The sequence below is a fragment of the Magnolia sinica genome, chromosome 8, assembly GCF_029962835.1.
Source record: "Magnolia sinica isolate HGM2019 chromosome 8, MsV1, whole genome shotgun sequence".
NCBI classification, from domain to species: Eukaryota; Viridiplantae; Streptophyta; class Magnoliopsida; order Magnoliales; family Magnoliaceae; genus Magnolia; species Magnolia sinica.
In genome coordinates, this window is record NC_080580.1 from 78,504,533 (window position 1) to 78,529,125 (window position 24,593).

The 24,593-nt window shown below is 38.5% G+C and overlaps 1 protein-coding gene across 9 annotated transcripts in view; it reads right to left on the minus strand.

Annotated features, from left to right (window-relative positions):
- Positions 1–24,391, minus strand: part of LOC131253477 (solute carrier family 40 member 1-like) — a 44,688-nt gene extending 20,297 nt beyond the window's left edge. For 4 of the 9 annotated variants that reach the window (XR_009175208.1, XR_009175209.1, XM_058254479.1 and 1 more), the window contains exons 1-3: positions 24,086–24,391; positions 1,222–1,372; positions 626–822 (exon numbers count right to left, since the gene is read on the minus strand). Coding sequence is in view for 7 of the 9 variants with exons in the window: in XM_058254479.1 (XP_058110462.1) it covers positions 626–822; positions 1,222–1,372; positions 24,086–24,213 (476 nt within the window). In the remaining 2 variants the exon portion in view is untranslated. The other 5 variants (XM_058254481.1, XM_058254480.1, XM_058254483.1 and 2 more) reach the window with 5 other exon arrangements.
- Positions 24,392–24,593: the final 202 nt, after the last annotated feature.

Here is a 24,593-nt window from a genome sequence, read left to right on the forward strand (position 1 = left end):
AGCTTGATCTGCAACATGATGTGTGCATAGCATTGGAGCCATCGTCATCTGCGTCTCCTCATGTGTTTTTCTTGGCAGCCAAAATCAGGATGACACACAATGCAGGTGGGCCACACCACAAAGAACATTTGGGATGGGGACGCCAGCTATTAAAAACATTCCAGATTGTGTTTAGGGCCTACTGTGTTTTTCGTATGCCATCCAATCAGTTCAGGAGATGCACCACACCAGGATGAATGGAAAGTAAAAAATAGGCAGTTCAGTTCCACAACTCGGGTGGCCACACCACATGATTTTAAAGGTTTTAGGTATGAGAGAACGTGGGGCGCAAATGACAGATGGATCAAATATCAACCACACATCACAGTGGGCTCCACACATCATGCTGTAGGTTAAGCTACAAAGCTTTTTAGTGGATCCATCCTAAAACAATGGACATTAAAAAGAGTTGCCAATGATCTGCACTAAACATACGCATGTGCCTACCCGACATGGGAAAGGGCCTGATGTACGACTCGGATGTCCCACACAGGTTGGCACATGTGGCCTTATCTAGAGGTTTACGTGGGCTTGATATAGTATAATACAAAAGATGCATCTTATGATTAGGTGGGCCATTAATTACCATTCTCGTTCGATCAAGATAGTCCCAGCGAGACTTGAAAGCACACCAACAGCTCCGGAAACATTGGTTAAAATGACAAGTGATATAAACGCAACGAAATGCGATGATTTCAAAGCATGGTTGATCAGTAGTGCAGTCACTGTGCCTCCAGCGATCATGAATGACAGATTTTGGGCTAACAACCATGTTCGAAGAACCTGCAATTAAAATGGCTAAAACATGAGCTTTATGTATCGATGCATCAATCTTCAGTAGATAACAGTTACATACGTTGTAGGAATACTCTACTTGTAGATGTGCATCTGCAATTGCCAAACCCAGATGCCCCCACATGTGCCATTGTGGCAACGTGTGAGACATACAGGTTGTTCAGGAAATGGGCCCCTACTGCTAATGTGCCCTGATCAAAAAATCAAGCCCATGTGAATGCATCATTTCTAACCATCCATTTCTTCATAAACAAGTGGGCCCATCTTATAAGCAGGACAGGCCATTGCAATGTATTGGTGGGGCCGAACCCATATTCCTGAAGTGCCCACACAGTGGCCTTTGATTCCTAACAAAACAAACTGCTCACACATTGAAAGAGTAATAACCTGAATATACGTGAATCTGTCAACCCATCTGCCAACAGTTGGACCAAATAATGCAGTTGAGGCAGACTCAACGACACCGTAAATCGCTGCAAATAGTAAAGAGTCGGGCCACACGTAAATCATGTATAAACCAACTGAGAATTCCCACATTCTGCAACAAGGGAGAAGCCGAATAACAGGTAATGAGCATAGACATTGATCTTTTGATTGCATGAATAGAATCAAGAAAGCATATTTAAAGAACCATGACATCTTCACTGTCTGTTATCCTTAAACAACTATGAAGCAAAAACATGAGATTGTGCATTTATGCTCAGTTTAGGTTACCTGACCGTGATCATAGTTTTAAAACTCGCTGAATCAACTTGCTTGGAGTCAAGTCCTTAGGAAACTCATTTCTGGCAGTGACTCGGCCTTGAATCGGAATGACTTGTAGAGTCGACTCAATAACTTAGTCAATTCAACACGACTTTGGGTGACTTGGGCCAAGCCATATGTCATGTGAAGACTGCCTTTAATAAAATTAAAAATTAAAAATTATTATGGTGAGGATTGCCACAACCTCCACTCAATTAAGGGACCACCCCAACCAGCAAGGCCTATGATAGTTTCGACTCCTTTGTTCTTATATTTTTAAGTTAGTCATGTAATAATTTTAAATATTATTTTCCTTCTATAAAAGTTCCAATCTATATTTGTTGAGTCTATGAGTCCGGTCAGGTTGAGTCTTTAAGTCGACCCGATCTAGATGAACATTGAATTGAGTCAAATTTTCAGGTTTTTAAACTGTTGTCATGATAAGATGGAAACTAGGTGGCTTCTTGAATGGATACCAAATGAAGAACCCACTGAATCCACTCGACTTCAAGTAGTACTCAAGAAAGTTGACGAATAGAACTTGACTGAATTTCGAGTTGGCTCGGTTTTGGGCTGTCACTGAGTCCTACTCGAATTCGAAACAATTTGAGGAGATGAAATCAACATGGATTGACTAGGCTGACTATGAAGAGCTGCAGCATTATTGTAGAAGGCACTGACAATATTGGTAGATGTTAAGAGCCTAAAACACAAGAATATTCTCTATTGCTAAAAGAGAAGGAATCAATAAGCCCTCTATCTCTGAACATGTGGTACAGATGTAGCCAATCTGGACCGCTCATCCATTGGCCTAAAGTAGAAGCACTGTCCCATGAAATCACACCAGTTGGATGTGACTTTCTAGTAGGACTGCAAACACAGTTAGAAATAAGTCCAACCACCAGCCACCGTTCAATGGGTAAAACTCCTCCAATCTGCAGATAAGGATTTCCGACTTCTGTGGTTCTCAAGTTTCGGCCCGTGCATGGTAAAACCCAACAGATGAATGGTCCAAATCGATCTCATGAGTTGATTCCATGTGTATGAAGAAAGGGCTCATGGACACATTCCCCTGCTAAAACCATACCCAATACAATGTCACAATAGCTTGGATAGTTTTCTGTGATTCTCATCTAAATCAACGAGTGTCGGTTTTGCAACAATGAAAAAATGGGCTCTCGTTGGTCATGGAATTTGGTAAAGAGTTCAACATGGTGTCGTGAAGAAATACAACTGAAAAAACACCACACCAAAACTCGGAACTTATGAATTGATGGCTGACTTCAACTTCCTCTGTATTCACATATAGGAAAAACAGAATAGGAAGCAGTTTCAAGTAATTCTAGTCCCTGCAATATGGAGTCGGGATGGATTGCAAAATGAGATTCTAAAGTTACATGGAGTGCCTGTTTGGATGTAACAAAGAATGCCAATGGAATCAAATCCACACCAACCCATTTGCATTTATGGAAATAGAGCCATGTGGTGTGCCCCACTAAATGTGGATGATGGGATGAGAAAGACGCTCACAGCTGCAAACAAGTCTACAAAATGAGAATGGAATGACGATAATGGGTTCGTTATTAATCCATCTCAGTTCAACCAAAACATGATGGAAAAGAGTGAAACTAGAGCAGGCAATGAGTTCCATTCTATTTCCCACAAAACGGGACAATGTTTAAAAAAAAAAAAAAAAAAAGTCCGGACTCGGCTAAGGTACCGGCATCATCTCTGTGAGATGCATTCAAGTCAATTAAAATTCAATGATTTCATAAGATATTGACCGAGGAAGTTGACTGGTGTTCATAAAATGGGAGTTAAGATCAAATGCTTAGAACAATGCCAAACCGAGTCGACTCGGTTGAGTTCTTGAGTTTTCATTGATTGTGAGTCTTCTGACCATAAGCTGTAAAAAAAAAAAATTTAATGTGAATCATTTCTTCTGTAGGAAACCGACAAGTAGATGCATCAATGGATTCCCAATTGAAATGTAAAACCATGATGCCTGACATTTTTCCAAGCAGTATATATATATATATATCACTCCCCGAGATCCTATAAGTGGGGCCCACATCTAGGTGATCAATGTCATTGATCTGGCCCCACAGTGAATAGTCCATGCCCCAGCTCCAGGTTGAAAGATCTTAGCCATCCAATGCTTGGCCCTTTTCATGTTCAATGTTGGACCTTTGCTGTATTTATTTCCTAACAGTCTATTTCCCAGCCACCAATGAAGGGGTTAGGATCACCCCATGTAGGGTTTTTTTGGGACATGGTGGAGACAGAATGGAGCCTATCAGATCAACTCAGAAAACGGAACGGACGAAACGGGGGAGCGACATGTTTTCCAATAAAAGACAAAGATGGATAGCAAAAATAAATAAAATAATAAAAAAGAGCCCAATATCGAAAAAAAGGAAAAGGAGATGGAATATATAAAGGATCAAATAAATATAAAAGTTAGTAATGTTAGATCATATGCAATCTAGGATAGAGCAAAGAGCGACCAAAATAATATATTCAAGTTGATTAAACCACAGTAAAAATAATAATAATCAATTCATGCAACTTCTAAAAGAGAAAAACACAAAAGAAACTGGGGAGAGAGAGAGAGAGAGAGAGAGAGAGAGAGAGAGAGAGAGAGAGAGAGAGAGAGAGTCAGAATCTGAATTAGCAATGTATATGCAATCTAAAATCAAAACCAGAATGACCCAAATCATATAAAAGAGTGACCCAAATCATTTAATCAAGCGGGTGGAATGAGAGAGAGAGAGAGAGAGAGAGAGAGAGAGAGAGTCGGAATCTGAATCAGCAATGTATATGCAATCTAAAATCAAAACCAGAATGACCCAAATCATATAAAAGAGTGACCCGAATCATTTAATCAAGCGGGTGGAATGAGAGAGAGAGAGAGAGAGAGAGAGAGAGAGAGAGAGAGAGAGAGAATCTGAATCAGCAATGTATATGCAATCTAAGGGCCTGTTTGGATGCCTGTAAGTTCTTTTAAGTTGTAAGTGACTTACAGGTGAAAGTTACTTACAGGTAACCTGTTTGGATGTAAGTTGTAAATCACTTACAGGTAAGTTACTTTTTCTGTTTGGATAACCTGTAAGTTACTTACAGGTAGAAAGCTGTATATTCACATCGAGCATAGCTTAGATTGGGGAATCGTTCTAAATTGTTATAATCATATAAAAAAACATGGGATCAAATATGTTATTTTGTTAAGCCCATCAAGATGAATATTTGAGATAATTATTAAGCTAAACCAATCATCAAGTGGGCTATAAAAGTGGGCCCATGAATTCAAAAAATCTATAATATGGAGTAATAACTAAATTGAAGCATTGAGAATAAACTTAAAAACATTAATATAAAATCTAATAATTAAATTACTTGCATTCCAACTGTGCAATCTGATGTAATTTCCAAGGGCCAGCGCATCATCAATCCCACTCTATCATCAAAGTTTTTCTCATTCTCTAATGAGGAGTTTGATGCTCAGGATCTAAGAGATTCACCAACACTGATGTAGATCGTTAAATTACTTGCATTCTAACTGTGCAATCTAAGAGATTCACCAACACTGCGAGTACATCACAGGATCATCAACCACAGGCCACAGTGAGACCAACCAGATAAACGATCTACAGGATCACCAACCACAGGCCACAGTCCCTGACGGTTTCATGGGATGCTGCATCACATGGTCTGTTGGGATTAGAGGCCCATGACACGTGTGAAAAAATACGCAGGTGCCTTATAGAGTAACGTCAAACCACTCCCGTTTTCAAAGGAGAAAAAAAGGGTAGATGAAACCCTACCGTTTTAGGAGGAGAAGAGACGGAAGGCAGTAACTGCAGCGAGAGATTGCAGAGACGGAGAGAGATTTGGTGGGTTGGTGCGTTTCTCCCTCTTTCCCTCTTTTTAAAAATCTGACCGTTGAGCCTGTAAGTGACTTACAGGGAAGTGACTTCCCACCCCCATCCCCCTGCAGTTTTTTGGTAGATTTGCCTGTAAGTGACTTACAGGTTGTAAGCTACTTACAGGTGATTTTTCTCCCCCAAACACCACCTGTAAGTGACTTCCCTGTAAGTCACTTCCCACTTACCCAACTTACAGGCATCCAAACAGACCCTAAAATAAAAACCAGATTGACCCAAATCATATAATCAGGTGGGTGGAATCAGAGAGAGAGAGAGAGAGAGAGAGAGAGAGAGAGAGAGAGAGAGACCTTGCACCCCATCTTGCTAGAAAGTGGCCCACATACAAATAAATGAGCAGAGACGGAGGTGTAGATTGCTGAGAAGGAGGAGTAAGAAGGAATACCCTCATCTCTTCTTCTTTTTCTTCTTCCATTCCTGTGTGGCTGTTTCTTCCCAGCCGATTAGATTTTGAAGGGTGAATGAATGGTTGATGAGTGTTGATGGGTCATTGCTGGTTTATGATTTTTGAATGGCTGGTTTGAGTCGATGTGGAGACTGGTGGAAGGTTGACTGACAAAACTCAGATTCTCACAGATTCCCAGGTGTCATGAATGCACAATTCTTTGGATTTGTATTATGAGGGGGACGCGGATGGGAGCGGATTGAATACTGAACGCTTCAACGTGGCAAAATTTATTTGATTTATCACGCCTTCCATCTGCTTTTCCATCTAATTTTAGGCGATGAACGCAAAATTGAAACTTATAAAAATCTCAAGTAGATCGTACCACAGGAAACACTGGAAATAATGATTTTCCCCGATTGAAACCTTTCCAGGCCCACAGTGATGTTTATTTTTCATCCAAACTGTTCAAAGGATAAAAAAAACATGGATGAAAGTATATATATATATATATATATATATATATATATATATAAAATCTTGATCCAAAACTTCTGTAGCCCCCAAGAATTTTTCAATAGTATAAATTCAATTCACACTGTTCCCTTTGGTGTGGTCGATATTAGCCTTTTATATGCTTAGGTTTTGAGCTAAGGTCCTAAAATTATCTTATAAAATGGATGGACAAACTGAATCAAATACATAAATCATGGTGGACCCCACAGAGTTTACTTAGTACGTGATCCACTTCCCTTGCCACACACCGGTAAACTCTACGTACGTAGAACAAGGTGGGATCCACTATGATGTTTGTGAGAAATCCTCTCCTTCCATCTGTTTTTTGAGTTCATTTCAGTACATGATGCTAAAAATGAACCGTATCCAAAGCTCAAGTGGGCTGTACTAAAGGAAAATGTGGCTAGGGAAATTCCTACTGTTAAAATTTACCTGGTTCGACAGTGATGTTTACAAGCCATCCATACCGTTAATAACTTCATTTCTACTGGGATGAACTGAAATCACAAATATTAGCATGACTCAAAACTTCTGTGGCCCATGAATATTTCAACTATAAACATTCAATTATCACGTCTTTGGCCCACTTGAGCTCCAGAAACGGTTAATTTTTTACTTCATATCCTGAATTGAACTCAAAAAATAGATGTACGGGTAAGATTTCTCACAAACATCACAGTGGGCCCCATCTGAGTTCCCGGCGCAGGAACTTCCTGCGAAAGTCTTTCGCAGGAAATCCGCCGAGTGCGTTCACAACTTAAACGGAAAATCATCCGCTAACGGATCTCCGTTAGAAGAGCATTTATTGTAAGGAAACAGATGATTGGTATCCACCAATGCCATTTTGCCACATCACTTCAGTAGCCTTTTGGCTACTGAAGCGTTCAGTATCCAATCCGCTCCCGACGCGGATATCCTGCGAAAGGCTTTCACAAGAAATTCCTATGCGTGAAACGTAAGTGGGGCCACCGTGATATTTTGTAAGAAATCCACTCCGTCCATCTATTTTGTAAGATCATTTTAGGAAATGAGACTAAAAGTGAGAAGGATCCAAGACTCAGGCGGGCCGCACTTAAGAAAAGTTGGGTAAGGAAATATCTACCATTGAAACCTCCCTAGGTCGACCGTGATGTTTAACATGCCATTTATACTGTTCATAACGTCATTCCTACTAGGGTGAACTGAAAACACAAATATTAGCCTGATTCAAAACTTATCTTGCCTCAAGAATTTTTCAAATGGGGACGTACAATCATCACATATTCGGCCCACTTGAGTATTGGATCCGGCTCAATTTTAACCTCATGGCCTAAAATAAGCTAAAAACAAATGAATGGAGTGAATTTCTGTAACGTATCGAAAAAATCCGTACAAAGACCGAGTACCACCTCAGGCAGAAATCACTAAGGACCAAATCCTTTAAAAATTAGACGAGAATTAACTAAGTGTTAAACTAGATTACATGTGAAATTAGCACTAATTACTTTAAATACGAACTGCAAGACCCAAAACTTGTAGAATTGTTAACGCTATATTACCCTGAAATCCAGGATCAATCTCTAAACCCGTTTGCTCTCGAGAGCACACCGAAACTCCGTATCGGACCTGTACCACACGTCGAAAGTCCGATTACCCCAAAGCTATACGATTATGACCGCATTACTAGACTTGACAATCACCTCGGAAATCAAGTCCTAATAATACCCAGAAACAGACAACTTGAGATCGGAGTGAAGTGTATGAGAAACGTGAATATCTTTAGAAAATGAACTGAAACTTAAGTGAATTGAGTCGTTCACTTGCAGGCCAAATCTAAGAATTCAGACCATCGGAATCTGACCTAATTACACCATTGGATTAGGAAAAATTTCCAACACATGTCAGTGTACTTGTGGCCCTGATCGAGTACCGGTGACCGTCGAACTAAAACTGGTCCTCCGCGGTTGATATGTAAATCCGATCGGACTGAAAACTTAGTCTGGCCTAGATCCAATGTCAGGGAGCTTAAGTCCGACCGCACGCAGAAAAGGGGCCTCCAAATGTGCTCTGTTGGACCGAAACGGCCAGTCTTTGACTATAACCTAAGTATACCATAGCCCTAGGGCCATTCCCATCAGTTCTAAGCCTATATAAGCACTTTAAACCCTTTCTCTCTCTCTCTCTCTTTCTCATTTCATACGAATTTACAACCCTAGGAGAGAGAAGAGAGAGAAAAGAGAAGAAGAAAGTGAGGAGAAGAGAGAGAAAAGAGAAGAAGAAAGTGAGGAGAAGAGAGAGAGTGTTGGAGTTTGTTCCTGGGACTCTTCCCTGCCACTCCAAGCCCTTAACCATCGCTATACTGGCGATCCTGATTCCGTTTTCGGGTAAGAAATCCTAACTCTAACCTATTTTAGGGTTTCAAATAGAGTAAATGATGAAATAGCTAACCTATTTCATACTGTAGGTTGCAGTTGTGCTGTAGACGACGAGTTAGAGAACGAACTGAGTTCGTTATGAGTCTACCGGCGAAAGGTGCGGACTATAAACGTTTAGGTTATGGTTTTCAAGGCTTTCAATGCCAGTCAATGATTTTTAACTAACTTGAGTGCTATCACATATGCGTAGTTAGGATGTTCCAACATATTACACATTTATGTAGGTTAGGCTATTTCAAATGCATTCTAAGTGTTTGTTAAAATGTTTGAATGAATATGGAATTATGATTTGTGCTTGCTATGATTATTGATTGCTAATACATGATCGTTGTACGTGTAAAAACTCCTATGTAAGTGGATTTGCTATAACACGTGTTTTAACTGATTTATTACATGTATGTAATATGTGTAGACTAAGTGTTTGATAAAATGCCTGAATGAGAAAATGCCGGTTTAAATGTATGTAATGAGGGTATTGAGATAGGATTCTCAATCCCCTTAAGTATGGTTATAGTATCCTTTATATAACTTATCTTACTACTATGTGCTGTATGGATGAAATGTCTGTGTATGTGTGTAGTATGTGTTTGTTAAATTGCTCAAGTAGGATTTATATCTGATTTCAGTTGTCACATGCTGTTTTGGATTACTATATGTAAATGATATTGTTTGGAATGTGATTGGGGCTACGATGTAGCCCAGGCAATCGGTAATTGTTTGTGAACAGTGGTTGAATTGCTTAACCACGACAGACACGCCTGATGAGTCCGAGTCGTACGCTACTTGTCGCAGTGGTTAGGCCACGCAGAGTGCTTACGCGCTCCATGTCGATCCGCTCGACGTATGCTCGTACCAGTCGAACTTGTCAAGCAACCCGGTTGACCCGATGTATGTTCACCATGTATGGATGCTACTGTTTGAATCTAAGGTACCAACTTACCAATGCCAAACCCGTTTAACCTTGGTACCTCGATCCGTTAAGACTCATGAGCCGGGTATGGTGGTATGGGACACCGTGGTCGAGCTGTCAGCCTACTCTAGGGCGATGAGCCTCCCCGTAGTGTCTAGTGAGCAAACCAACTCGTGAACTGAATACGGTGGTATGGGACACTAGATTCGAGCTGTCGGCCTACGATCAGGTGACGAGCCCGTAGTTACCTCGAGCATACACTAGAAACTACGTTGAGGTAATAAGTCTTTCCGTAGTAAACTAGAGTATAAACCAGGCCTACGCTGATAGTGACGAGCCTCTCCGTAACGACCTAGAAGCCATCTATCGTATGTGACTACTAGGATTGACGAACCTAGATGGATCAATGTTTGGGTTATGATATAAAGGGAGGTGCCTTACTTTCTCAATCTTGCTGTATGAAAAGGTCTAATAAGAACTCGGTAATCACGCTCATGCACCGCATTGCATGTGTCTTTGGCGTTGGTGTTGAGCACAGAGGAAGAAGTGCATGCCGCGACCGTAAGAGGAAGATCGCAGAGGGAGTGCAGGCGAGGGCATGCATCATTAATGCATATCATTTTTGCATTAATCAGAGTACTTAGGAATGCTTGATTGTATTGCTTTATCATTACTACTTGATTGAATTGATAACATGTTAACCTTTGCATTATAGCTCCACTGAGTTGATTACTCACTCCCACGTTCTGGGACGGTGTTTTAAACACCAACCAGACTCTGTCTTAGTTGTGGGTGATAGGATGCTTATGAGGCAGAGCCGGACTATTACGATGATAAGGAGGAGTTCTCCTATATGCAACTCTCTGGCGGGTCTATGTAGACCTGGAGTTGCGCTGGCGGGGCTACAGGGTTTTGGATAGAGAATATTACACTTTCTGATTTTTATATATTTTTGAATTAAACTTATAATTGTTTAACCTAGTGACAGTCATGCTCTGAGGGCTTACTATTATTTTTGTACAGTTTATATACATATCACAGTCTTCCGCTAGCGTACTTTAATTGCCTCTGGAGTATGATATGCTGTTTTGATATAATCTCATTCATTTTTAAGGTACTAATACGGACAATATTTAACCATCATTATCTATGTTACATAAGTGATGCGTTGGAACTCGGGAATGAGTCTATGCTCGACTACCGATTTTCAGGGCGTTACAATTTCTCACAAACATCAGGTCCAGTTAGGTTCCAACGTCAGGACTTCCTCTTAAAGCCTCTGAAACGTAAGTGGGCCCACCATGATGTTTGTAAGAAATCCACTCTGTCCATCATCATTAGAGGTGTACATGAATCGAATCGAGTTGGGCACGGCTCAACTCGGCTCGGCCACTTGCTGACCTCAGCTCGAACTCGACTCAGCTCGGTCCTTGAGCATGACTGGCCAGCTCGGCTCAGTTTGGTCAGCAGCTCCGGCTAGTTCGAGCTGAGTTCGATCCAAGATCAAGCCAAGTTTGCCTGTGCAGCATTTTCACAAACACATGGACTGCACCTTCAAAATCTCACTGTATGTGAAAACAACAACTGTGGTTTTACAGGTATTTCATCAAACACCTTCTACACAACATAAAAATCAAGAAAAAATGGTATTTGTTTCATATATATACCTTCCTTACGACCAGCCACCTTCGTTAAGTCATTTCACCAAATACTTGGTGAGCAACATCATTGTCGGGCGCTGGAGAATGGCGAGAAATAAAGGAGGGGAGAGTGGTATTGGTTGCTGGTCGCCGTTTGGGCACTGAAGAGAGTCAAGTTTAAGTTGGGGTTAGGGTTTTTAGGGTTGGGCGAACGACCTAGATGAGAGGACGCAGGAGGGTTAGAGTTTTTTTTTTTAAATTTTTTTTTATTTTAAACATAATTTGGACGTCCGATATATATATATATATATATATATATAGACACTTACTCAAAAATCGATCCGAGTTGAACCTAGTCGAGTTCAAGCTCAATACCGAGTCGAGCTAGGTCCAACTCGGATTCGACTCAAAAAGTTTCGAGCTCAATAAAACTAGCTCAACTTGGCTCAAACACAGTTTCGATCTGAGTCGAGTTAAGCTTTTCCGAGTCGATCTGAGCGAGCTAACGAGCTAACTCGACTCATGTACACTTCTAATCATCATTTTAGGACATGAGGCTAAAAGTGAGAAGGATCCAAGACTCAAGTGGGCCACACTAAAAGAAAAGTTGGGTAGGGAGATTCCTACAATTGAAACCTTCCTGGGGTAGATAGTGATGTTTATATACCATCCATACCCTTAATAACATCATTCCTATTGGGATGAACCGAAAACACCAATATTAGCCCAATTCAAAACTTTTGCCATTCGTACCCTTAGTAGCATCATTCTTACTGGGATGAACTGAAAACACAAATATTAGCATGATTTAAAACTTTTGTGACCTCAATAATATTTCAACGGTAGATGTTCAATCCTCACATTTTTGGCCCACTTTAGTACGGTAATAGTCGCACCTTCTTGGGTGAGGCCAGGCCCACACCTAATCTACTCCCATTCTTGAAAGCCCATCATTCAAATTTTTAATTAATCAGTCCTATCCTGTAAGACCTGTATCTTAGTCTGTACCATTCCATAGGTTCCCGCGATCCTCCCTGTCAAATTCTGACAACTCTCGACCTGTATCTAACATTTTAGCACGATCTTAAGCCGAGTCCTGTAAACCAGAGTCGGCTCGACCCGAGACTTATACCTTAGCGACGGCGCTGTCGTCGCGGTTCCGATGCAGCGTCTCGCGCGCCGAGGCGATACCCAGGCCAGGAGATGTGGGCCCGTGTTCAGTTCGAGAAAAACATCGCACGTGCAAATTTCGAGAGAATCTCTACCCAATGTCACATCCATCAATCAATCAATCCTATCAAGAGTCAAGTACATGTCAAGTACACCATCACCTCACACCCATCCCCAAGCAACTCCATAAGTCAACAATTTCTCACACATCTCATACCTTTCTTATACCATCTACTCCTAAAGTTAATAAAGTTCTTACACACCCATCACTCACCACATCCATCACTCCATCACCCATCTCTCTCTCTCTCTCTCTCTCTCTCTCTCTTTACAACCCTCTCTCTCTCATTCTCAAACCATTTTCCAAGTAACCCAAAAGATCACACGTCCAAACTCTTTCAAACCTCTAAGAGAGCTTTGTGTGTGGCCTACTTCCTACCCTCTCATCTCCCATCTTAACCATTAAAACTTCATCTCTTCCATTAGGATCGAAGTTAAGAAGCAAAGGAAGCCAAGGGAGCAAGAAGAAGTGGAAGGTGGGTGATCTTGGACCCACATTTTTATTCTTTTGTATTTGTCTTTTGTGATCTTAGGGCCCACATATGGTGGGACCCAATTTGATGTATGGTTGTATCCAAGAGGGGCCCATAGTGGCGGGGCCCCTCCATTATCTCCGATCTCTCTCTCTCTCTTTCTATGATTATGGCCCACCATGAAGTCTATATTGTATCCATGCCATCCACCTTCATGGGACCCACCCGATGGATGAGTTGGATCTACACCGTCCAGGCCGTTACCGGGCCTGGACAGAAGGAAAAAAAACAAATATTAGAATGATCCAATCAGGTGGGCCACGTCCATGTGTGACCCACCATGATGCCTATGTTGTATCCACACTGTCCAGCGTCCAGGGACACTGGACGTGGGCTAACCGTGAAGTGTGGACTGATGTGGGGTGGGGCTAACAGTGAAGTGTGGACTGACAATGGGTGTACTAACAGTGAAGTGTGGGCTGACAGTGGGGTCCATGGGACCCATCCACGCCCTCCATCCCTTTCGATGGGCCACACCATAGTGTATGTGTTTTATCCAAACTGCCCACTGCCCCTGGATGGTGGGACCCACGTCCATGTGGGGCCCTCCCTGATATGTTTATCCACACCCAGATCCATAGCCCAAGAGATAGACCGGGTGAAAGATACCTCGTTTCAACACTGAGGTCTTAGCATTGATTCCCTAGTATGAGTGGCTAACAGTGAGGTGAGGACTGACGATGGGGTCCATGGGACCCACCCATGTCGTCCATCCATTCTAATGTGCCACACCACAGTGTATGTGTTTTATCCAAACCATCCATCGTCCCTGGACGGTGGGACTAGGGACGGTGGGACCCACCCCATGTGTGGGCTACCATGATGTATGTGTATGTCCAGGCCGTCCAGGGCCTGGACGTTGATTCTATATTAAATATAATATTAATATATTATATTATATTAATATATATAATATAATATATTATATATTATATTATAATATATATGTTATATATATATATATGTATATTATATACATCTATGAGGGTGGGCCCTATGTGGGACCCACCTCTGGCCCTTTTAATGCATAAAGCTGCATAGCAGCAGCTATATTTAATATATATATATATATATATATATATTATATTGTATATATAGACATAAGGGTGGGCCCTACGTGGGACCCACCTTTGTTGTTCTTTAAGCAGCAGTAGTTGCATGTACAGCAGCTATGTAGCTGCCCTGTGGGGTGTAGACCTACTGCTGCACACGGCCGCAAGCTCTGTGGGTCCCACCTATTCTATCCATGCCGTCTATCTATGGGACCCACCATGATACATGTGTTGTATCCAAGCCGTCCAACCATTTGTGAGATCATTTTTTTGGCATGGGGTAAATAAGTGAGATCCAAAGTTCAAGTGGACCCCACCATTCGCAATAATAATGGGGTACAGTGACATCCACTGTTTAAAACTTCTTAGGAGCCACAGTGGTTCCCACCCAAACTGATATTTGGTTTTCACTTCATCTATCTCTATGCTAACTTATGAGTAGGTTGGATCTCAAAATACATGAGGGTGAGCCCGATTTGATATACATTTGGCCCATTAGTGCGGCCCGATTTGATATACATTTGGCCCATTGATTCGGCCTATTTGACTTAGCCCATTCGATTCGGCCCGTTGGAATCGGCCCTTTGATTCGGCCCATTTGATTCAACCTATTGATTCGGCCCATTAGAATTGGCCTATCTGATTGAGATTTCACCATGATTTATGTGATGATGTTTTTGGCGGTCATGCCTTGGGAGCAATGATGGTGTGACATCCACATTGATGGGCAATGATGGTTAGATGTCCTCATTGTGAACTTCCCTTAGGCCTTGTTAGGCCCATTCTCTTCATGGGTTAACCCAAATAAGTGGGCCCCATTCGCCGTAGACGGACGGTTTCGTGCTATCGAATTTGATATAACCACGGCCGAGGGCCGATCTTTATATTATGATTTGATCGAATGTTCATATATGGACCCCGCCTTACTTATAGACCGATTTTCGATTCCGATTATTAATTCGGATTATGAGTATGTGACAACATTGCATCATGATACATGCCCATACACATCATCTGCATGCTTGTGATGAGATGAGTGATTGATCATAGTATATGCCATTGGGCAGATTGTTATGAGATTCCCTGGTAAAGGGAGATGCCTACATGAGCGCGCGGTATGCGCATGATTGCTGTATGACTGGATTGCATGATTCATGCATTTCGTATTGTGTGTCATGTATACTGTACGCCCTACCGACATCAGAGTCATAGCCTCCACATGCATATCATGGTTGGTAGGATTGGATACTGAAAATCTTGTTCTACATTGGGTGCTATAAATATCCCTGAGTGAAAGTCCCTAAACCCTTATGGTACCAGGAGGTTGCTCCGACGTCTAGACCGAGTGGGTGCATGAGCGCCGATGCCAATTACTAGAAGGCCGCGCTTTTCACTGTGTCGTGGTCGATTGGAAGGAGGTGTGGCCTTATCCGCTCGAGAGGAGGGGGCAAAGCTAGGTTGAGTTTGACCAGCTCGAGGAATGGGTCCGCTATTGACGAGTCGAGCCCAATATTGGTAGACGGATAGTGAGGTCTCTTCCACTCACCTTGTTGCGCGCGATGGGGCAGCAGTCTAGCTTAGAGTGTACTAGACCCCGGTGATATTACAGAGTTGGGCTGTTTTGATATGTGGACTTAGATGAGGATTAGTGTGCTTGAATTTGCATCTCGCATCGCATGGCCTTGGTATGGCCGACATCATTCATGTCTTGCATCGCATAACCTTAGTACGACTAATAGTATTCATGAATTTATCAGCATATTTCGCATTACTCTGATACTATATAATTGTATTACTACCTTACGCACACACTTTCACTAACCTCTAAGCTTTCCATAAGCTTATGCATGACTGTTGCGTGCAGGTGACATTGGATTGCAGCAGCGCTGAGGCTAGAGCATGTAGCAGATTATTTTGGAGCTTTTATCTATCATCATTGTATTTCCCTTTACGCGTATTGTACTTATAAATTTTTTATCATAGTGAAAATGTGATGGAGTTTTTGGTTGTTGTTTGTAGGTTATGCCTTTGGTTATGCTTATTACGAATTAAACTGATGTTAAAAATCCTCCTCGTAGCATCGCAGGATCGGAACTTTGCAAATGGGCGCTGTGAGCCGAGAATGGGATACTACGGAGGCTGTCGGCGCCGGATTCAGCGATTGAAAATTTTGTGAGCCCGATTTCTAAGTTTGGGGTGTGACATATCCTCTAATTAGTGAACATTTATCTATTGAATTTAGACCATTTACCGTTGATTAAGGGCAGTTAGATGTCTACCAACCCCATCTTGGAGATAAAATATAGTGCAACTATGGCCTTCTTGATTAATTTAAGCCAAAACCATAAGCGGATGGTTTGATTTGAGTTACATGACACGTAAAAAATTTTCGTACTTTGATATTGACTTACTTTACTTTGCAAATGAGTATATAAAATTGTTAATAAATTTCGACTAAAGATAATAAAATAATTAATATTTTTAATTTAAATAATTAATATTTTTTAATTTAAAATTTGTTGTTAATGCTTACTGTTTCTTACCATTTTTTTCTTTTGTTTTGATGAGGCTTTTTTATGTTTCAATTGAAAGAAATGTATGTTGTAATGGCTGATCATTAATTACAACAAAAACTAGTAAGAAACTTCAAACTTTTTATACCATTTATCGAATCAATTTCTTCCTTGGAAGTCTAGGCCTTTTTTAGGATCTTTTGGATTCAATACATACCAACTCGAATAGAAAGAACAAATACTATTTTTCTCTTCTTCTTCTTCTTCTCTTTGTCCTAAGCATATGAAGATACTCCAAAACTAAGTGTAGGGTGTTGGATTAATTTATAGTTTATGCACTTCACAGATAACCAAGTTAGGCGTTGTATCATGGAGATAACGCATCAAAGAGCTTATTCCACTGGTCGAGAAAAATCGAGGGGTGGGAACTATGTCAAAGACAATGGATATGTTTACGCTTCGCAATAGTAAAAGTATAGATTCTTCAATTTTGCAATTAATTTAAGCATGTATGAAGTTTCAATTAATTTCTATTTTTTTTATTTGAGTTCATTTTCTAAGTTTATTCTTCTAATTTTGAGATATGACCCCTACCACATTGATAAATTTATCAATCGACTCTAAGTTAATTTGGTTGAAAATATATGATGAACAGTACTATAAGAGTTGGAGATGGAATTTTATTTTTATTTTATTTTTTAATTTTATCTCGTTACTTTACACATAACTTACGTGATTGATATACAAAAAAGAAAAAAAAACCGTTTGATCTTCATGAACTAGAGTTCCTGATGTACGTAAAAAATGGGATGAAGATGACTATCTATACAAGAATTATATTTCTGTACGCTATCAAACCAACTATACGATGTTTTTATATGATTATGTAACATCTGTTGAAATCTACTCCGCCTTAGGAAAGAAATATAAAATTAAAGAATGCGTAAAAAAAATACGATGTCATTAGGTATATAAATATAAAATAGTAAACGCCATATTTATATTTCAACGAATAAACGGGTTCAATTTAATAGCCCACGATATTATATCTGAAGGGATTAAACTGAATGAACTCTTTCAACTGATGCTAGCCATTAAAAAATAGGTTTTATTGTAGAAAGACTTCAAGAACTCATTTAATCACAAAATTAATGAACCATCCATTAAAAACCTCATTGTACGACTTCATGTCGAGGAAGAAGCAATACCTCATGATAAAAATAAAGAATCTAAGAAAAAAGTTTATAAAGTCAACCTCGCATAAATGAAAAAGTCTAAGAAAAACATAATAACTTGAAATAAAACCATAATAATTAGTTCAAAAAGAACCCCCAATCCAAAGACTAATAATAAGAATAACAATAAAAAATTCGATAGCTAAGATAAATTTGTTAAATATGTATGTCGCAAGCTTGATCATTTTGTAAGAGAGTGTTACCATCGTAAAAGAAAACAACCAAATCAAACACCAACGCCTCAAATATATTTGAATGAAAAGCCTAAAATAATGGTTGACTTCATGAAAATAAACATGACTCACTTGGATCCACGTAATGGATGGTGGATATGCATATGTGCTAATGCACATGTATGCTATGATCGTCACTGGTTCAAAACTGACAAAGAGATTACAGTTAATAGGAATGTCTAGATAGGCAATGCTATCATTATAGATGTGGTTGGACATGAAAGGTGGAGCTGATGTTCACCTCTAGGAAGACTATTACATTAGCCAATGTTCTTTACATACCAGACATGTGCAAGAATTTGGTCTCAGGTTCTCTTTTAAAAAAGGTTGGTCTTAAACATGTTTTTTTTTTAATTTAAAAAATCAGATTAAATTATTTTTTATGAAAAATAAATCTTTCATTGGATATTACTACATAAATTATAAATATGACATGTTTAAGTTGAATATTAAAATGAATAAAGCCTCTTATTTATATGGTGTGCAATGTCTCTTTGTGGCATGGTAGATTAGGTCATATGAATGTTTAATTTATTAAAAACATGACTAAATGTTGAATAATTTCAACTTTATAACGTAATAAATTTGAGAAATGTGAATCCTGTTCACAGTCTAAAGTGACTAGAAAACTCTTTCCTAGTATAGAAAGGAGTTTTGAATTATTATGATTAATTTACTTTGGCATACGCTATCTTAAATAATATTTAAAGAATATCTTATTAGAGGAGGTAAGAAATATGTTATTACCTCTATTGACGATCATTATATATATATATATATATATATATAAGGATGAAGTACTTTCTAAATTCATTATATTTAGAAGTGAAGTAGAAAATCAGCCAAACAGAAAAATTAAGATCTTAAAATATGATAGAGGTGGTGAATACACTTCGAAGGATTTTAATAATTTATATGAATCTAATGAGATTATTCATGAAGTTAGTGTTGGTGATTGGTTTGCGTTAGTATGTGTGCGCGGGCATGCCATAATTGGATTTGTGACTCAAGTCAAACTGAACAGCTATGACCCCAAGTGTTAAGATAGGCAGACATGTAGTGTATGACCATGATCTGATGAGATTGGTCACCTATTCAGCCACTCGCTGAATGTGTAAACAAGATCAGACGATATTCAAAGGGTGGGGTTTGTCCTCTGATGATGGGGTTACACATTTACATTCTGTACGAAAGGACTTTTTAGTACAGATAAAGTGAAATAAGGAATAAATTCTTTCAGTCGGTCGTGAAGAACAACTACAAAATATCTTTCCGAATGAAAAACTGAATCCAACATATGAGTGTATACTTAAATTATAGCTAAAATTACTAGCTACTTGATTAACACTACGGATTACACTACAAAATGTAAACAACAAGCTAAAAGTAAATGATTACACTAAGGAATGTAATTTTCTTGACTGGAAAGTAAAGTATTACACTATGAAATGTAAATTGACTGGTAATTGAAAGGATAATTGATTTGGTTGGTATGAGACAATTTTCTTACTGATGAATTCCTCTGCTATTTATATCTTTAATCCGACCATCTAGATCCTTCTCACGTTCTGACAGTTACTATAACCATTCATCACTAATTTCTTATGAATGCTTCTTACATTCTAACAATTGTTGTAATCATTTCTTCACAATTGTCATCAGTCACTTAAACAATGACGTGACATTGTTTTGATATGTCCTAGTTATTATTATCAAGAAATTTTCTGCAAATCTTCAAATACACCATGTGGATCCATACAAATTACACGTAACCTATTCTGATTGGTTCTTATGAGGAATAGTGATAATGGGGATGAATAATTAGTACTCCCTATTCACCTCAACAAAATGGAATAGCATAACGTAAGAATAAAAATTTGATTAACGTAATAAATGCAATGTTACTTAATTCTGAACTTTTTCTTAATTTTTGGAGAGAAGTTATTCTCTCTGCTTGTCATATTATAATTAAAATACCTACAACTAAATTTAAGATAATTTTCTATGAACTATAGAAAAGTAGAAAATCAAATGTTAATTATCCTAGAGTATGGGACTGTCTAACCCATCTTAAGCTTTTAGATTCCCAAAGATCTAAATTAGGAGTTAAAATTTATAGGTGTATACTCGTAAGATATGTCTTTCATAGTAAGGTATATAAGCTCTCATATACAAATGATAATATTATTATTAAATCTAGATACGTAGAGTTTTATGAAATATCTTTCTTTGTAAATTTAAGAACCGTGAGGCTTATCTCAATGGAGGGTTCCTCTTCCAAACTAAATGAGCCATCTAACTCAAACAATGTAGACTTAGAAGAACTTAAGTCTGAACTTAAAGTTAAGAGAAGTAAATGGCTTGATATCACTAAGGAGTATGATCCTAATTTTAACCCAATTACAATGTTACTTTATGACATTCAAAGAGGGTATGTCTTCACATACTACATTCTTTTTGAAAAAAATTACAAATGAGATAGTCTATTAAGACTAATAATACATGAAAATTAGTAAACTAACTTCTTGGGGTAAAACCTTAAGTTTTAAATGGATATTTAAAAAAAGTTGATTGCTCAATTAAGAAATATAAGACTAGGTTAGTGGCCAAATGTTTTAATCAAAAGAAATGTGTAAATCACTTGATACATATTCCCATATGTAAAAAATGACTTCAAATCAAATATTAATTGTCATTGCTTTAATTAATAACTTTTTAATTTACTAAATGGACATAAAAATTACATTTAAAAATAATAAACTAGAAGAAAAATTATATATGGAACAACCAGAAGAATTTGTTCAATAGGGTCAAGAAATATACTGTGTAAATTTTTAAAGTCCTCGTATGAGCTTAAATATGTCATTAAGCAGTAACATGAAAAAATCTATAAAGTCATGATAACTAATAAGTATATATTCAATGAAAGAGAGAGAAGCCTTTAGTTCAAGGTGTCTAAGAACTCCGTAATTATAGTTTACTTGTATGTAAGTGATTTATTGAAATCGGTTTCTCCTCTAGAAATCTATAAAAAGTATTTCCCAAAGTCCATTAGATATAATACATAATAACTTTGATAGAAAGAAAAAATAAAATTTATTTTCTCTTCTTTTTTCTATCATTAGCATACGAAAATACTCTAAAACTAGGTGGTGTAAGGTGTTGGGTTAATCTATAGCCTATGTACTCTAAGAATAATCAAACTGATCTTTGTATCATATAGGTAATTAAGGAATTTATTACAATGATTGAGAAAAATGGGGGACAAAAACGACCTAAAAAATAACAACTATGTTCGTGCCTCGCTATAATAAAAAATATTATTATTCTTACTACTTTACAATCATCCTAAGCAGGTGTGAAGTTTTAATTATCTTTTTTTTTTTAATTATCGGCGTTTATAAAGGGGAGTTTAGATCAAATGGTTGGAATGATGCTGAGCTTAATCAAATTAATTGAGTTCCTGAGTTTTGATTGATATGAGTCTTCTAACCGCAAGTTTTAAACAAATCAAATGTAAATTATTTCTACGATAGAGAACCCATAATTCAATGTATCAATGGATTTCCAATAGAAATGTAAAACGGCTATTCGTAATATTTTTTCAAGCACTATATGAACCTGATCAAGTTGAAAGATCCTAGTCATCCAATATTTGCTTCTTTTTCTGATCAATGTTGGACCTTTGCTGTATTTCTTTACTGTCTATTTCCCAGGCACCAATTAAGGGGTTAGGATAATCCATCTAGGGTTTTTTGGGAGAGCAGATTAAATGCGGCCTAGCCTCACTCTTGATGATGCGGCCCTTACAGTGGGGACTCACCTTAATGTATATATTGTATATCCATGTTGTCCATCTGTTTTAACAGATCATTTTAGAGCACAATCCCAAAAATGAAGCAGATCCAAATCTCAGGTGGACCACACTATAAGAAATAGTGGTGGTCGAATACAACACTATTAAAAACTTATTAAGGCCAACATAATGTTTATTTTCCATCCAACTTGTTGATAAGTTCATACAAAACTGGATGAAGGAAAAAAAAAAAAAAACAAAGTATCAGATTGTCTGAAACTTTTGTGGCCCACAAGATGTTTTTGACGGTCAATCAGCATTGTTTCTTACGGTATGGTCCACATAAGACTTGGATCTGCTTTATTTTTGGGCTCATGTTATAAGATGATTTGTCAAAATAGATGGACCACATTGATATACAATACATACAACAAAGTGGGCGCCACACTGAGGGCCGCATCATTTTGGGTGAGGCCAAGGTCGCACCTGATCTGCTCCCTTTAAGGGGCATGGTGCATTTAAAGCTGTACACGAATCGGGTTAGTTTGATTAACTCATTTGACTCAATTCAAAAAAGCTCAATTTGACTCAGTTTGAAATTGAGTTCAAGCTGAGTTGAGATGATTTTTGGAGCTCGAAAAATTTTTAAGCCGAGTTCAAGCTTGTCTGAGCTTGAATCAACTCGGATCGAATCTTAACTCGAATCGACTCAAATCTAATCAGTTCGGTGACTCGGTTATTTTGATATTGATGCTCTCACCAAGTATTTGATGAAATGACTCAACGAAGTGTTGTTTCGAGTGCATACATTCTCCGTAGAATCGGCTGGAAGTGAGGAAGGTATGGATATATATACAAAATAAATCACTACAAAAAAAAAAAAAAACCAAAACAAAACAAAAGGCTTTACACAATAAAACTACCATCATATCTTGATTTTGATGATGTTTGCCGAGTGTTTGATAATACCTATAAACTAATGCTGTTGTTTTGCGTACTGTGAGAAATTGAAAGTGCACTCTATGTGTTTGAGAAAATGTCACACAGGCTCGAACTCGGCTCGAGCTAGCCCGAGCTGCTGACCGAACCGAGCTGAGTCGAGCTATGCCAAGCTTGACTCGGTTCAACTCGTGTACATCTCTAGGTGCATCAAGAATGAGGCCTATCTGATAAAAAATCAAATTGCCTACTCATTTATTCAGTAGGTTTTTACCGTAATTAATGAGTAAACTCTGATGGGCCTATCATGAATGTATGTGGTTTATCCACGCTGTCCATCTATTTTTCCAGCTCATTGTAGGGGTTGAGCCCAAAATTGAAGCATATGCAAAGCTCAAGTGGACCACACCATAGGAAATAGTGGGAATACAAATTTACACCGTTGAAACCTTGCTAGGGCCCACAGTGGTGTTTATAATTTTTCATCCAACCTTTTCTTGAGATCACACAAACATAGATGAAGGGAAATCACAAATATCAGCTTGATCAAAAACTTCTATGGCCCCAAAGAAATTTTCAACGGTATACATTCAATATACACCGTTTCCTATGGTGCGGTCCATTTTATATTTGGATATGCTTCATTTTTTGTCTCAAGCCCTAAAATTATCTGTTAAAATGGATAAACAGATAAAATATGTAAATTAAGGTGGACCCCACAGAGTTGTACTCAGTAAGCAATCCGCTTCCATCAGATCAACTATTCAGGAAATCAGGGAAGGGACATGTTTTCCAATAAAAGACAAAGATCCATGGTGTTTTTTTTTTTTTTTAAGAAGAAAGAAGAAAAAAGAGATGGAATAAAAATAAAACTATGCAATGTTCCATCATATGCAATCTAGAATAGAAACAAGAGTGACCAAAATAATATGTATTAAATCACAGTACAAAAATATCAAATTCATGCAACTTCTAAAAGAGAGAAACACAACAAACTGGAGAGAGAGAGAGACCTTGCACCCCATCTAGCTAGGAAGTGGCCCACTGACCAAAATAATATAATCAACTCTATTAAACCAGTACAAAAAGATCAAATTCACGAAAAAAGAGAAGCAAAAAAAGAAGCTGGAGAGAGAGAGAGAGAGAGAGAGAGAGAGAGAGAGAGACCTTGCACTCCATCTTGCTAGAAAATGGCCCACATACAAATAAATGAGGAGAGAGGGAGGTGTAGATTGCTGAGATGACAAATGAGGAAGAAGGGACCCCCTCATCTCTTCTTCTTTTTCTTCTTCCATTTCACTGTGGCTGTTTCTTCTTCCCAGCTGATTAGATTTTGAATGGATTATAATTCTAGCGTTTACTGTAAATGGTGATGATGATGATGATGCTAACGGTGGTGATGGGTCAATGCTACCTGATTATTTTGAATTTGTTTTAAGGTGGAGACTGGTGGAAGATTGAACTGACAAAACTCAGATCCCCAACTGTCTTGCATGCACCATCTTATCTTATTCTATTGTTTGGGGCAGTTATTTTTTACTATGTCAGATAGTCATGTTTGATACTCAGGTGCTCAGATACACTAGCACGTTACCTTTATTAACTCAATTAAACTGTCCAAACGTGGGACCCACACTCTTGAAGTCTATCCTCCCAAATTGTCCTATCCTCTGAT